Raw genomic sequence first — 16,770 nt, forward strand, 5'->3', positions numbered from 1 at the left:
AGGGAGGAACTGAGGGAGAAAATGGGCAGGAGTTGAAATCAATATAGAAAGTTAGGGTTGGTTGTAAACAGCCATAAAGTAAAGCAAATAACCAGAATCGGTTATAAATTCCTCTGTGGCACATTTTAATTACTGTTAGGTTGCCACTTTAACATTGTGTGCATCTATTACTGCATATTAACCTTAAAACTGATGAGTTGTTAGCATCTCATAAAAGCCAGCAAGGGATCTCATCAGTTTTTCTAGACCTGTTACTTAACTGTTTGCTTAATTATACACTTATTAACACAGCATCTACTAGTTGTAATCTGCCAAGGGAAGGATGAATTGTGTGTTCTATGCTGAACTGCAGTGACTAGATGGAGGAGAATAGGATTCTGAAGGATGTACTTTGTGTTTTTGTGAAGATAAACTGTTAAATAATGTACTCAACTATACAAAACACTGGTCTGTCATCCTGAGTCTGAGGCCAGAGATGTTAACAGTTTTAAAGGAAAGATTAGTCTCTTAAAGAAATAATTACAACACAACAGGGTACTTATATATTTTTAAGTGTTGAAGGTACCAACTCATTTGATCTGGGTGTTTAGTATTTATACCTAAAAGTGAATGAACCCTGAGTAAGTAGAGAAAATGTAGATAGATGCTAAGTCTGATGAAGTGAATTCGATTTTGTAAGGTCAAGTAATACAGAGTGGATAATTTTAGGGGAAGAGTGGTTGATGGAGATGTGTATGTGGGAAGAAAGTAACAGGGAAAGCCTATTGACGAGGTCTGTCAACATTCACATTTGAACCTAGACTGACCGCAGTATGTTAGCACAGAGCCATAGTAAAACCAACAAATGGTAGCAGGTGTGCTTTGGACCTCTGGGGATATGTGATTGGCAATATTGTCACTTTTATAGAAAAAATGTTATAGTTGAAAATAAGAAACACAGTCTTACATGAGATACAACTAAGTAGAATACAGAAACTTCTCTGAGCCCCAGGAGGGCATTGTTCCAACACCTGGAGAGAAAGAGAAGAAGGCTTTTCTAGGTCTAAGCATGAAGTGAATGCTCTAGCCACAACAGGATTAAAAGTTTGCCTTAGCGAGGGAGGCTTCTTCCACTCTCTTTTACATAAGCCTCCTTTATTATCAAGACTTGTTTTCCTTACACTTGGCCAGTGGGTGTCCTGTGCCAGTGCCTTTGAGAACTCTTGTGTAGCTAATAAACTTGTGCTTTAGTGCTTATTTTATCAAAGCTATACTAATTTTATTAGTTTGAAATCCCCACCTGTGTAAACATTAAACATTGTTTGCTGCTTTCTTTTTTCTATATTCTTAAAAAGTTGGATCTAGCCAGATGACTGCTTATTATTATGGAGCTTTTGATCATATGGTGGTAATATCTATGCTTATTTGATTTTCAATGAATGCAGATTGTTTGCATAAGCTACAGATTCATTGGTCATTATTATTTCTAAGGACAGTGACATAGAAAAGTTTTCTGTACACGCTGATGATGATCGTGAGCAGTGTCTGGAGGGTCATATGTAATGGCCCAATAGATAATGCATGAACCTGAAGATCACTTGCTAGCTATGTGGTAGGACACGTGAATTCATCTTTCTGAACATGCAAATTTTTTTCATTTTATAGAATTCACGAACAGGTCTTTATTAATTAGTCTTCAAATTTTAATTTAGCCATTATTTCTTTTAATAAAATACTACATAGAACTCCAGTGAAGTCCTAAGCTGTAAAAGGCCTCAAACTTCATGAATGTGTGTGTGTGTGTGTGTGTGTGTGTGTGTGTGTGTGTGTGTGTGTGTGAAAACCATTGCTATGAGCTAACCTTTCATTTTACACAACATATTCAAACCAGGCTCCCTCAGGTCAATCCAACCTAAGAGAAACATTGAACTGGTGGTAAAAACATTTGAGTCAGAGACTCTGCTATGCCATTATCTATCAGTCTTTGAATAAATCATCTAATTCTTCCAGAGCCTCAATTTTCTCATTCATAATTAGACTTTTGATTTACATAATTTCTAGGGTCTATTCTTACTATAAAATTACTTAATTCTAATAGCATAATTAATTTTAGGTCTCTGTTCTGTTTCACTGATATAGAACTAGTCTACTTAGAAGACTCTGAGAGGGATACTCAAGAGGACAAATATAATAATACCCTTCTACATAACAGAGAAGTTTATGCACATTTCATGGTCTGTTGCACTGTATCAAGTGCAGGTGGCTTTGTGGCCAGGTTTCCAATAAATATGGGGTGAGTCTGTTTTTGACATGAACATTGGTTTCCAAGGAAATCTGCCAATTGTTGAATCATATAATTCGTGCAACATTCTTTCTTATCACCAGTCTTACATAAGCACAGCTTTACTAACACAAAGTAAGGAAACAGTACAATGTATATTGAAGTTGCATCAATAGTGAAGCTGGGAAGTCAGCCCATGTAGAGAACATATATTCATATCCAGGAAACTGAATCCAGTGCAGATGCATTTCTGTACAAGAGTGAGTTTAATAGCCTATATATATATATATATATATATATATGGATTGCCTTTTTGTGAGATCTTTCTTTCTTTTGTACTTAATATTAGTTTTTCTAGCAAATTTTACCAATTGACTTTTTATGCTGAAACTCATCAAACAGATTGCATTGAGATATCTTCATGAGCAAAACCCAACCATTTCAATATTTGTTATGTAACTGGTTTTCTTCATAAAGCATTTGGTGGGGCACCTTCATAATAATATTCTGAAATACTGTACTTGAGAATACAGTATTGTGAAGGTTCTTTCTGGAAGGGCTGTCTTTGAATTTTCCCTCTGAAATTTTCTATAGTAAATTTCCATCAATACTAATTATTAAAACATTGACTTTTCTAGTTCATCTACTGTTTTATATGCAATTGACACACACAATATAAGCCATGTTGCCTTAGGAGTATACAGTAAATGAGAAGAATGGCAAGCCCAGGTCTCATGTGCTTCTCTTGGCCACAAGAAGTAAGAGACTAATAAAATTATCCCTTTGTTTATTTAAATATTTTTTATTTAAGCTATTTACTACAATGTAGCACACATTAAAAGATCTACATAAAATGGAGGAGCTGGAGAAAGTACCCAAGGAACTGAAGGGATCCGCAACCCTATGGGTGGAACAACATTACGAACTAACCAGTTCCCTGGAGCTCTTGACTCAGCTGCATATGTATCAAAAGATGGCCTAGTCGGCCATCACTGGAAAGAGAGGCCCATTGGACACACAAACTTTATATGCCCCAGTACAGGGGAACGCCAGGGCCAAAAAAATGGGAATGGGTGGGTAGGGAAGTGGGGGGGGAGGGTATGGGGGACTTTTGGGATAGCATTGGAAATGTAATTGAGGAAAAGATGTAATAAAAAATATTAAAAAAAAATAAATTAAAAAAAATTTCAGGATACATTTTTAAGAGTATTTAATTGTACATAAGTGTGCTTAATTGAATATGTTTTGTTTTTTGCATACCAGAAAAGATATTATTCATGTTCATAATGAGGAAATAACTGTCCATGCAGGAAAGCTGCAGTTCCTGTTTCCAGATAGTTCCTTTGTGACCTTTGTTAAGAATAGGGCAGCCTAAGGAAAGACTGGGAGTAAAAGCTTTCACAGACATTGCCTTAGCTTTTACACATGCCTGTGATTTGTTACCTGTGCAAAGTTGGTAATTGATAATTTGTAATGAGATATACAAACAGTGGACATATTGAATGTACTTCAGCACATAAATGTCTGGGTTTTTGTCAGTTTTGTTTTAGGCAGACATCATAGAACATGGCTTACAATTTGGGCATTGATTATCATATAATTTACTTGCCAATGGCTGTTCCAAACTGAAGCATGCCTGTCTGTTTAGTAAGATATTGCCAGATTGAAGCCATAGCTTTTAATCGACTCTCACCATTGCAAATTTCCAGCAAAGCAGAATTATTGCAAGCAATAATTTGTTCTTCCTCTTCCTCTCTTCTCAAGATTCATGTTTACCCATCACTGAATTTGCTTTTCAGACAAAGTAAATAAGTACGATTTTCTGAATATTGCTGAGTATTATCTAAACAAGATTATCATTACAAAGAACTTCTTAGAACAAATTGTCACCTGGTACAATAACTTCTCAGTAGTCATTCCAGAATGCAGGATTAACTCCTTATCTGGACACATGAGAAACAATTTGTTCTTTGTAGTTTTCTTTCCCAATTTTCACCTTGTAGTGACTCCTCCTTCGTAACAGTATAATTAAACAGAATTAGGTTCTATTTCCTGATCAAACTTTTAGACCACAGTGCCTTTACTTTGCTTCCTTCTTCTGGGATTCCTGCTTCCACTGTTCTTTTCCTATTAGCCACATAACTACCTAGTATTAAGCTCTTTTAAATGCCACTCAAAATTTAATGGTTTTAGTATTTTGATATTGATTATTATGAACACATGTGTTGCTCTAAAATATTGATTTATACATACATAAAATATATTAAAGTCAATATATTCACTGGTAAATAAATAAAAACTATCACCAATATGTGAATGGGAATAAGATTTAGATGTATTTTAGACTTTATAACTTTTCTATAACCTCAGCTCATTAAAACTTTTGAATAAAGTTCATTTGCATGAAGATGGCATAATTAGTAACATTTAAGCATGTAAGCTACCTTATTTGGATGTTAGCTCTTTTTGATTATTTATTTACATTTTAAATGCTGTCCCCCTTTCCAGTCTCCTCTCCACAAACCTCCATCCCATCCCCCTCCTTTTTATAGATAAGAGGGTGCTCCCCCACCCCATTCCAGCCTCACCTCTCTAGCATCCCCCTACACTGGTCCAACAGGACCAAAGGTCTCCCCTCCCACTGATTCCAGACAAGGCAATCCTTTGCTACATATGTAACTGGAGCCATACACCCATCTCTGTCCATGGGACTCTTTGGTTGGTAGTATAGTCCCTGGGAGCTTTTGGGGCTTCAGTTAGTTAATATTATTCTCCTGTGGGTTGCAGTCACCTTCAGCTCCTTCAGTTTTCCCCCCAATTCTTCCACTGTGGTCTCCAGGATCAGTCTAATGGTTCGCTTTAAGTCTATGCATCTGTCAGATGCTGACCGAGCCTCTCAGAGTACAGGTATACCAGGCTTGTGTCAGCAAGTGCTTCTTGGCATCAGCAATAGTGTCAGGGTTTGTTGTCTGCAGATGGGATGGATTCTAAGGTGGGTCGGTTTCTGTGTAGCTGTTCATTCAGTCTCTGCCACATTTTGCCCATAAGATTTGTTAATGGAGGTTGGCTTTTAAGACTTGCTATAGAATTCTTATAACCAGTGAGGTCAGGAATTTAGTAAGGGAGAGAAGGGGCCAGGAGAGGACCTCCTAAGGAAGTGGAAACAGAATACTATTATGGAGAAACTAGAATATGATTGAACAGGGGTGGTAGTGGAAGAAAAGGGTAGAGGAGGAATAATAGGAGGGACAACTCACACTAAAGGATATTTAAAAAAAACACATGGAAACCTGCTACTGTAGAATTTTCCAAAATATATGCATATATGAAAGAAATCTAAATGGAGTCATTAATATTAGGAGATATTGTATCCCAACTAGATGACTCAATGCAACAAGTAAAGCTTCCAGTGTCAGGAAGGGGTTAAATCTGTTACATCTTCTTGAGTCGTCATTAGACAAGGGGCCCATGGAAACCCCCAGACATCACAGACTATTTCCAAGGCTATTTATTTATTGTTTGCTCTTCATCCACTGATCATAAAGCCCTATTGCAGAAGACAACACTTACATATCTCATTAAACACTAAGAGTTTGAGCTGGAGTCTAGAGAGAAGCTTCACTTCTATCAACTAGCATGCATGGTACTGGAAGATACTCTGCACATTACTAGAGAAAGAAGGTAACTATGGACCCAGTCATAAACCCTGCTATCTAAAAGAGTGATCTGCTTGTAATGTATGATATGGTACAATAGAAGCACAAATATTATGGGATTAACTAACTACTTTCTGGTTTGATTTAAGACCCGCTCCATAAGATGGAACCCATGTTTGACACTGCTAAAGTACCCAAGAATTTAAGACTAAATATGCCATGAGTCTAGGGGAATACTACATATTATTATTCTGCCAAAAGAAAACTGTTGGGGGTTGTTCTTCTCCTGTGTATTGTAATAGTAAATACCAGCCCCCAAAATCTGATTGCCCCCAGGGATGAGGAAATCCTAACATACACCACATTATGCTATGTATGGAACTTTGCTCCTTAATTTAAATCTATTGGTTAAATAAAAAAGCCAACAGCTGATATCTGTACAGAAGAGAGATAGGCATAGTTTTAGTTCGTGGGCTTGGGGTCTGAGGCAGGACCATGTTAGGGAAGAGAGAGGAGATAGGGAAAGAAGAAGATGCCATGGGTAAGGGATCATAAGAATTGGCCATGAAGACTAACCAGTTGGAATAGGAGTGTTCCAGGCAGAACATGGCAAGTCACATATCGAAGTTATTTGAAGGGAAGTAAACATAATAGCACAGAGGGTAAATTCTGCCCAGCTCTAGTGGCTAAAGGCTTACTATAAATATAAAAGTTTTGTGTCTTTTATCTGGGAACTGAATGATCAAAAGTGGGGTAGAAACCCCTGATTGAGATTAAATATTTACTACAACAGAACATATCAATAAAATGACTCCTAATGACATTTTCTCATAACCATTTGGTATTTTCCAAAGAACCAGTCCTTCTTTTCTTCAAATATAAATTTACTAATTTGGGTTACTTCTAAGTTTTCTTATAAAAATCTGTATCCAGAGTGTATCCTTTATTATGTCTAGATTCAATGTTTGTAGGCTTTCAGGCCTTTAGGCACTTGATAACCTGCTACTTTGTACATGTGTGTGCATGTATGTGTGTGAGTGCACACGCGTGCATACCTGTGTGTTTGTATGTGCATGTGTGTATGTTTTTGTGTGTGCATGTATGTGTGTTTCACGTGTTTGTATATGTGTCTCTACATATGTGTATGCATGTGTGCGTGCTCATGTGTTTGTACATGTTTGTGTGTGTGCATATGCGTGTGTTTGTGTGGGTGTGCAGTGCGTGTGTTTACTTCCTCAGTATGCTATTTCTGTTATCCTTGCTTATTATAAACACATTTTTTTGAAACAGGGTTTCATCTAGCCCTAGCTGGACTCTAATGTGTTATATAGTTAAAGATGAATTTAACTCTTGATTTTCCTTCCTCCATTAATGAATTGCTGGGATTATGGACATTTGACAACATGCAATATTTAATCAATATTCGTCAATATTTGGGGGTTATACCTCCCATTTCATCTTCATAAAAAAACTTCAAATAACAAAATTAATTTTAAGATCAATGTTAATCTCACAAAAACAAATTTGTCCCAAAAGGATAGAATCCCATTTCACTGGCCTTCAGGAACACTTTTAACAGAACTCTAGTACAGTGCTGCATGTGCTGTAGTCTAGGATTCTACACGTCATTATCATCCTGTGCCCATATTTTACATCAGAGTTGTTTCTTGGTGTAAAATCAAACTCTAATGGGTTGATGTCTCAAATAACAAATATTCACATCATAGGCCCATATAAAAAGTTTCACTGGCCCATTTGTCCTTCACAGCCTCTTTGCTAAATGCCATGGATATTTTTCTGTATCCATACTTAAACACTTCTTTCACTAGCAAAATGCATGTGAATTTCCCTCAGGTCTTCCTGCGTGGTCTGACAGCCTTCTTTCAGTACAAAGTATTCCATTGTCCAGAGTGCCATAGGTTATGCACTTACCTGCTGAGACACATTTTCATTGCTTCAAAATTGAGAAAATGATAAAGCAACTGTAAAGGGCTATTTGCAGTGTTTGTGTGAGCATGCTTTCAAATTTTTGGGTAAATACTGAGGAGCAGGATTGCTGAGTTAAAGAAAAGTTTGCTTAATTTTATAAGATAAACAACCAAACTGTCTTCCAAATGGAAGTGCCATTTTGCATTCCCACAGGCAATAACTGAGAATTCTTATTGCTCCATACCCTGTCCAGTGTTTGGTGTGGTCTGTTTTAGACTTTAGATATTGCAAAAGCCATGAGACAGATGTGGTCGTTCATTATTTTTCAGTTTTTTTTTCCCCCTGGGGACATGTGAGGCTGAATATCTCTCATATACTTTGTCATCCTGTGTCTCTGTAGCCATTATTCCTGCATTTGTCACTATAAGTATACTTAGTTGTTAACTTTTACTTTTAGATTTTAGGGAGGTTTCTTAACATGTTTTTTTGACTGAATAACTTCTTCCAGACCCTTTTTTTTTTTAAATTAGGATGCTATATTTGTTAATAGGCATGTTCCCTCCTTTTGGTTTCTTTTATTCAGCCACCATTGCTATAGAACTTTCTCTCCAGAGGAAGCTAATTCTGACTCCTGTCTTCTATGTTTTGAGCCTCCCTGTGCATTTATGCCTGGGTGACTTTTGTTGCAGAACTTGGTCCAGGGGCTTGGTTAAAATTCATGACGTAAAGCACCTTGGGGCACACAGGTTTATTTCAGTTCATGGTGGTAGTCTATCAAAAAGGAAAATCAGGGCAGGAACTCAAGACAGAAGCCTGAAAGCAGGAACTGAAGCAGAGACCATAAAGAAATGGTTCTTTCTGGCATTCTCCCTGTGGCTTGCTCAGTTTGCTCTTGTATAATGCTGGAACCATCCACATTGGTATAGGTACTCCCACATCAATCATTAATCAATAAAATTCCCTAAAGACAAGCCTACATGAATATAATAAAGGTATTTTATTAACTGAGGTTCCCCTTCTAAGATAACTAATTTGTGTCATGTTAAAAACAACAACGACAACAAAATCTACCAGGGTAATACCATTTATCTTTCATAATTTCACAATTACCAAGTTGGTAATTATTTGTGGCTATTGGATTAATATCTGTTTTTGCTACTAAACAATAATACATTGAGATAATGAAGTATATAGTTTTCATAGATGTATCTTCATTACTAAATTTTACATGATTGATGCATAAAAAGTACTTGATCAAGTTTAAGTGACTTTTCTTTTAAATTAACGATTAAAGAAAGTTCAAAATAAAGAGAAACACTCCTCCATTGTTGGTGGGATTGCAAGCTTGTACAACCACTCTGGAAATCAGTCTGGCGGTTCCTCAGAAAATTGGACATAGTACTACCGGAGGATCCAGCAATACCTCTCCTGGGCATATATCCAGAAGATGTCCCAACCGGTAAAAAGGACACATGCTCCACTATGTTCATAGCAGCCCTATTTATAATAGCCAGAAGCTGGAAAGAACCCAGATGTCCCTCAACAGAGGAATGGATACAGAAATTATGGTACATTTACACAATGGAGTACTACTCAGCTATTAAAAAGAATGAATTTATGAAATTCCTAGCCAAATGGATGGACCTGGAGGGCATCATCTTGAGTGAAGTAACACAATCACAAAAGAACTCACACAATATGTATTCATTGATAAGTGGATATTAGCCCAAACCTTAGGATACCCAAGATATAAGATACAATTTGATAAACGCATGAAACTCAAGAAGAATGAAGACCAAAGTGTGGACACTGTGCACCTTCTTAGAATTGGGAACAAAACACCCAGGGAAGGAGTTACAGAGACAAAGTTCGTAGCTGTGATGAAAGGATGGACCATTTAGAGACTGCTGTATCCAGGGATCCGTCCCATAATCAGCTTCTAAACGCTGACACCATTGCATACACTAGCAAGATTTTGCTGAAAGGACCCAAATATAGCTGTCTCTTGTGAGACGATGCTGGGGCCTAGCAAACACAGGAGTGGATGTTCACAGTCAGCTATTGGATGTATCACAGGGCTCCCAATGGAGAAGCTAGAGAAAGTACCCAAGGAGCTAAAGGGATCTGCAACCCTATTGTTGGAACAACATGATGTACTAACCAGAACCCTGGAGCTCTTGTCTCTAGCTGCCTAGTCGGCCATCAATGGAAAGAGAGGCCCATTGGACTTGCAAACTTTATATGCCCCAATATAGGGGAATGCCAGGGCCAAAAGAATGGGATTGGGTGGGTAGGGAAGTGGGGGGCACTATGGGGGACTTTTGGGATAGTATTGGAAATGTAATTGAGGAAAATATGTAATAAAAATATTAAAAAAAAAAGAAAGTTCAAAATACAGTCTGTTAAGCTGTAAATTTTGTAGCAATTGAAACATGATTCTGCAAGCAGAGAAGATAAGTTGAATATTTTATAAGGTCTCTCTTGGGAGACTTTGATGGACTAAGATTTGTCTAATTATGGGTTGTAATGATTATACTAAAAATAGAACATTTTTATAGGAAACAATTTTTCAAAATCTAGAACCAAACTTTACTGAATCTTAATTACTTTTAGATGTTAATATTAAATATTTTGGATAGCGAGGATCAATCTCAAAATCTAGATACAAGGAAGCAGCCAATTGACACCTAGAAGCCATTTATGCAAGAAATGTGTACAAATTTTCTCAGAGTGATCTAATGAGAATTCACTGTGAGCACTACTGACATTTTCTTATATAAGAAAGACCAAAAGAACTATTCTATGGCAGAAAATGGAGCAACTGGGTAATAGCAGATGACCTTTATCTGTGACTTCCCTTATTTTTGGTTAAGGAACTGATGTCTATCAATAGCTTTTACTATACAACAAATGCATGCAGATAACATGCATTTCTCGGATTTATAGATACATACTGGGATTCATCATTTCCAAATGATTCATTTGAGTCATACGACGGAGGAGTATGGTCATTTTTACATATGGCTACACAAGTCTTTGATACTTTTTTGAAATAGAGTTCAATTTCTTCCCGTTGAATATAGACTAGAAATAATAGTTCCACATGAGCCAATGAAATAAGGTGAAAAATGCAGTATGTGTCTTCTAAAACGTAATCAGAAAAAGTAGAAAACCTCTACCTTTTGTTTGTTTAACACTTGAAATAGTGCAAGACACTGAATTTTAAGAACTTAAGAAAGCCTGTAGAAAAGTTCTGATGGTGAAACTCTGAGAGGTCCTATAATAACTAAACTAATGAGTTATCTTGAGAATAAATCTTCAAGTCAAAACCTGGTGACTATAGAGAGGACTAACATCTTAATGTGTTTTATGGCAGATGTGGATCCAGCAGCCTCTTCTAAACTCTAACCTTTAGAAATAACAAAAGAAAAGTGTTTTTTATTATTATTTGTGCTGCCATTACTGTAATTTATGATGCAGTGATAGATAATGAACCAGTTGCTTGCTGGTGCTTGGCCCCATGCAGATAAATCACAAGAGGCCAGTCTCAAGAGTAAAGTATGCTCTGGTCTAATCTGTTCATGTCTACAACTAAAGAGTCAGTCTTTAGGTGAAATCCAATGTTTATGAAAGCATAACATACTTCTCTATAGTAAGTTAGATTATGTCACCCAAACATGTCAAATTCTCATCTCAGAAAGTTATAGTAACAGAATCTTTGAAAATGTGATTAAATCAACGATTTGACATGGGGAAATTATACTGGAAAGCCAGATGAACTCTGCTACTGCAAATGGCCTTTTAAAATAGAAACCTGAGAGACTGGAGACACACACAATGATGGAATATGGTGGTATGGCCACAAGCCAGGAACACCAGGAATGTTGGCAGCCAGGAGTAGAGAGAAAAGCCAGATTATGGATGCTCCCTGTGCACTGTCACTCAATGCTGAGTTTAAATTTCTCATCTCTAGGAATGTAACAAAATGCATTACTTTTCTTTCTCTCTCTCTCTCTCTCTCTCTCTCTCTCTCTCTCTCTCTCTCTCTCTCTCTCTCTTTTGAACCAACACGTTTCTGGTAATTGCCTAGAGCAGTCATGAGAAGTGGATTCATTCTCCCATAAGGTGGAGGCACTGCTAAGTAATATCTGAACAACATCTAATCAACTTTAGCATTCATTTATAAAGTCAGAAGTATTATTTATTGATTCCAACAAATGTGAATAAATTAATAATAAATGAACATAAAGCATAAGTAAAGTAGAAAAATTGGAAAAATAATTAAGGCCAAAGAGAAGGCTTACTGGGTAGACGTACTTATGTGGAGGCCTACTGACACAAATTCAACCCCTGGGTCTCACAAGGAGACAGAAGAAAACTCTCAAATGTTGTCCTCTATTTTCCACACATGTGCTAGTGTAAGCACACACCTGTACTCTTCTACATGCATGTACTAAATAGATTTTACCTATCAAACCTATCAAAAATGCTAACATTTTTTCTTATGCTCCTTAAGGAACTAACAGAAAATGAGCCTAAATTAATATCAGAGAAGAAAATATGGAAAAAAATTGTGAGGTCTTTGCATTTTCAGGGAAAAATAAAGACTGAAATATAAATTTGTCATTAGTGCCTTGATAAGTTAGCATATGTAAGATTTTGTACAAAACACACCTAAAGCAAAAAATTAGAGGATAAATACACTTAAAAAGTAATGAAGAAGGTATGTGCTGTGATTATGTTTGTAAATAGAGGTGTAACCAGTACAGTTGTTTGGAAGACCTTAGAACTTTGGACAAGAAAAGTTGGTTAAATAATAAGTGGGGCATAATGGACCTAGGTCATAAAAGCATGAAAAAATAGTGCTGAGGACAATTTGGACTACATAAGCACTGGTGAAAAGAACAGTATCAACTGGATTAGAGTGCACTCTCCCTATACTTTGGCAAAGAATGTGGTTACTTTCTGCCAACAAATCCACCTGTGGTTAAATTGAATTTTCTATTAAAATCATTGGCTGAGGAAACTTCAAGACAGCCTAATATTAATTGTGCCAAGTAGTGATTTTATTCATTCTTATGCACATCTACAGTGAAGAGAAGCAAACAAGACAAAGAGAAATTCAAATGTAAAGTTTGGGGAGAAAAAGAGAAGCAAGACATTTGGGACTGGAGCTTATTCATGGAAGAAGCTTAAAGGCCTGATGCTGGATAGAAAAAGGGAGTAGTAACCTCTGGGCAAGACCCCAATAAGCTAATCCTGTGACCAAGGAAAAAAAGACCTGAAAGTTTTCTTTGTTCTAAACAACAATGGAAAGCTTATGCAAATGCAATACAAGGAGGGGACAGGTTCCAGCTCCAGCAGGCAGGAGAAGTTGGCAGCTTCAGCTATGTAGTTTTGGCTTTAGAATTAAGTGCGACACAGGAAAGGTATTGTGGAATGTTCCATGGTTTAGGCAAGCTATTATTAAAGTAAAGGTTCATGGCAGTAGAGTCTTTGCAGGAAAGTCCTGGAAAGCCATTGTGTAAAGCTGTGAATGTAAAGGATGGATTGTGATGGTGATTCCCCCAGTGCTGGAAAAGTCACAGTATGATGTATCTGCCAAGGAGAGAAGCTTCAGGCAGGATGTGGAACCAGCCCAGGATTGATAAGTGTGTTTCTATCAGCAAATCTGGGAAGTGTGGGAGATATGAAGAGCTATCTACTCAGCCCTTTGACATTAGGAGTTTGCCCTACTGGATTTCAGCCTTGCTTTGGTCCAGTGTTTCATTAATGCGTTCCTGTTCCTCCCCTTTGAAATGGTAATGTATATTCTGTGCCACTGTATGTTGGAAGTATGTGATCAGCATTTTGATTTTTGCTTTTATGGGGTTTTACAATTAAGAAATAGGCTTAAGTCTCAAGGACACTCAGGACTTTGGTATTGTAAGCAGTCTTGAAAATAAAAGACTATGGAGACTTTTGAAGTTGGCTGATGCATTTTAAATTCTGATATGACTAGAAGCCTATGGGGGCCAGGGAGCTGAATGTAGTGGTTTGAATGAGAATGGCCCCATGGTCTCATGTATTTTAATATTTAGTTCCAAGCTGGTAATATTGTTTGGGAAGGATTAGATGTGGCTTTGTTGCAGAGGTGTGTCACTGAGGGAAACTTGAGAGTTCAACAGCCCATTCTAGGCCCAGTCTCTGCTTTGTCTGTGGATCTTAGCTAACATTCTACTGCCATGCCTGAGTGCTTCCTGCCATGATAATCATGGACTATATCTCTAAAACTGTAAGCAAGCCCCCAGTTAAATAATTTCTTAGAGTTGCCTTGATCTGGTGTCTCTTCACCGCAATAGATCAACAATTAACACAAGAAAGTTAAGTATGTAATAGAAAAAAAAAAACTGCAAGGTGCAATCTAATGAAATTGAAGACCTTTTCTTGGAGCAATTCACATCATAGATCATAGTGATTTGGACTTTTATATTATGGGTTTTCCATATTTATAATAAACTAGAAATTATGTTTACATGAACCAACATGCCTGTAAGAATCTATTATTTTGACATGTGTTAAATCAAGAAGTTGTTTTCTTTCGTTTTGAATTCATATTCTGGGCTGCTCTCGATAGGTTTGCTTCAGAAGGCAGCCGTGACATCTTACATGTTCATGTCAAAGGAACACTATCATCATACTAAAAATTAAGTTTTCATCAAATCCTTGGCAAACATGCAGAAAAGCTTAACACTCTCTTTTGTAGGCATATGAAATCATATTAGTTTCTCACAGCAATAGCCTAACCAACATCAATTTTCAAATATTGTTATGAAATTTGTTAGAATACTCTAAGAATTTAATTCAGTGACATATTTCATATGAGACTTGTATGTTTAATAAAAAATGTATGCATAATTTGATGTCATTCTTGGGATTAAATAAAACTTGATAGAAAAATGATTTTTTTTATGATTTAGTAGATAGCTGTTCACTACCTTTAGTTGTAAGTTGGTAGCTTTAGAAAATATATGTCTTGCTCCTGTGATGATTCCATATGCCTTCAGTGACTGGTACAGACAAATTTCCAAGGGCATACTTCTCAATGCTATTACATGATCATATTTAGAGGACGCAGGGACACATCTGCCAAATGCCAGATAAAAACCTTAAAACCAGGTTGCTGTTTTCTTAAGTTAGTTTCAATATAGGGTTTTGTAGAAATCTTTGACAACGGTCATCAATAAGTGTTGACTTTTAAACAATTATGTGTTCAGGCACTGCTTCCTACAGGTAAAACAGAAAATGCATACACTGTAAAGTCAGGAGACCTCTCCTCTTTGCATGAGTGATATAAACAATGCACAATGCACACTCCCCTAAGTGGCAAATAGATGAAGCTCAGAAGCACTTGCTAATCTTGACCTTGCTTTACTTACTGTTTGACAATATTATCCATACTAAGGCTTTCTGAAATCCTTAAGAAGCTCCAATAACCTGGAATCACCAGTCTACTGGACAGAACTAGTTCAGTTTGATCTTAAGAGATTCTGAATCTTATTTGAGATGATATTGTACATATTTGCTTATTTTTTTTCATGTAAACAGAAACAATTCTTGATGCCAGTAAGTAGAATCAGGAAAATTGACTTTCATTAAACTGTTCATATTAGTATCAAATATTAGAATGGTGTGTGTGTGTGTGGGTGTGTGTCTGTGTGTGTGTGTGAGAGTGAGAGAGAGAGAGAGAGAGAGAGAGAGAGAGAGAGAGAGAGAGAGAGAGAGAGAGAGAGATATTCTATGCATTTAACTATATTGTTTTATATTATTACAGGACAAAATGACAGGAACTGATAGTAATTGTCCGAATAATGAACCAAACTTTTTTAGAAAACATCTATGTGATGATACAAAGGTAATGATAATATTTACTTTACTATAAGCTTGGTTTTATACACAATTGTGTTAGAGAATTAATTCCATAATCTTTTTATACTAATGGCAGGATTATCATTTGCCTATTATATTGTACTCTTGTCTATTATACATTAATTTTACAGACACCCTGTCCCCAGGAGATACAAATTACATAATAATTTGTTGTCTTTATTTCCTGTTGTTTACTTTGAAAATATTCAAAACACTGACTGTGAAGGCACAAGTGTCTCTTTCCCCCTAAACCTTTTATGAAGGAAAGTTCTTTTGTCAAAATGATTTCTCACACACACACACACACACACACACACACACACACACACAGAGAGAGAGAGAGAGAGTTAGTTTAGTTTTAGGCAGTCTGATTTTTTTTTTTTTGTATTTGCTGAAGTTTATGCCAAAGTCAGCTATAATTGGTCAATTACAATGGAAAAACATATCCACAAGTTCCAAATGTTTAGAAAGTTTCCCCAAAGAAGCAAGAGATGCTCTTTGACATTTGGTAGTTTTTCTAAAACTCACCCAGCTATTAACCTCACAGTATTACATAATCATAAATTCTTTTTATTAACTAATTTTTCTAAAAAAGCCTATGTCTTAGGTTACATGGCCCTTCATCTTTTTCTTTTATTTTACTGCCACCTATTCTTTCAGAACTGAAGTATTCTAAATGCTAGCAAACAAAACAAAAACAAACACACACACATACACACATACATACCTTTCTTTAGTAGTGTTTTAAGCAGCCTTCTTTAGTTTTCCTGTTAAAAGTATATGGTCTTGTAATATGTTCACCCATAAACGATAAAGCCACATGTACATAATGAAGAAACAACTTCTTAAAAGTCAGATAATCATTAAACCAAATTCTAGGCACTTCATGTTCTCTGTCTCCTTGCAGCCAGTTTCATTCCTGTTACTTGTCAGTCATGTGATTAACCGGAATCGAAAGCTGGGGAGGAGGCTGGGGTAACGAAGGGACAGGGCTCTAGCATTATGTTAACAACACCT

The 16,770-nt window shown here is 36.5% G+C and overlaps 2 protein-coding genes across 8 annotated transcripts in view; one reads left to right on the plus strand and one right to left on the minus strand.

Annotated features, from left to right (window-relative positions):
• LOC115030595 (uncharacterized) overlaps window positions 1-16,686 on the minus strand; it is a 74,902-nt gene extending 58,216 nt beyond the window's left edge. For both annotated transcript variants that reach the window (XR_015046795.1, XR_015046794.1), the window contains exon 1: window positions 16,481-16,686. The gene's annotated coding sequence lies outside the window, so the exon portion shown is untranslated. The remainder of the gene's footprint in view (window positions 1-16,480) is intronic.
• The window catches only part of Il7 (interleukin 7), a 42,776-nt gene that overhangs the window by 21,913 nt on the left and 4,093 nt on the right, over window positions 1-16,770 (plus strand). For all 6 annotated transcript variants that reach the window (XM_021157925.2, XM_085836030.1, XM_085836033.1 and 3 more), the window contains one exon: window positions 15,659-15,739. In XM_021157925.2, the coding sequence (XP_021013584.1) occupies window positions 15,659-15,739 (81 nt within the window). The remainder of the gene's footprint in view (window positions 1-15,658; window positions 15,740-16,770) is intronic.

This window comes from Mus caroli, unplaced genomic scaffold, assembly GCF_978045245.1.
Source record: "Mus caroli unplaced genomic scaffold, Mus_caroli_1 scaffold_3, whole genome shotgun sequence".
NCBI lineage: Eukaryota > Metazoa > Chordata > Mammalia > Rodentia > Muridae > Mus > Mus caroli.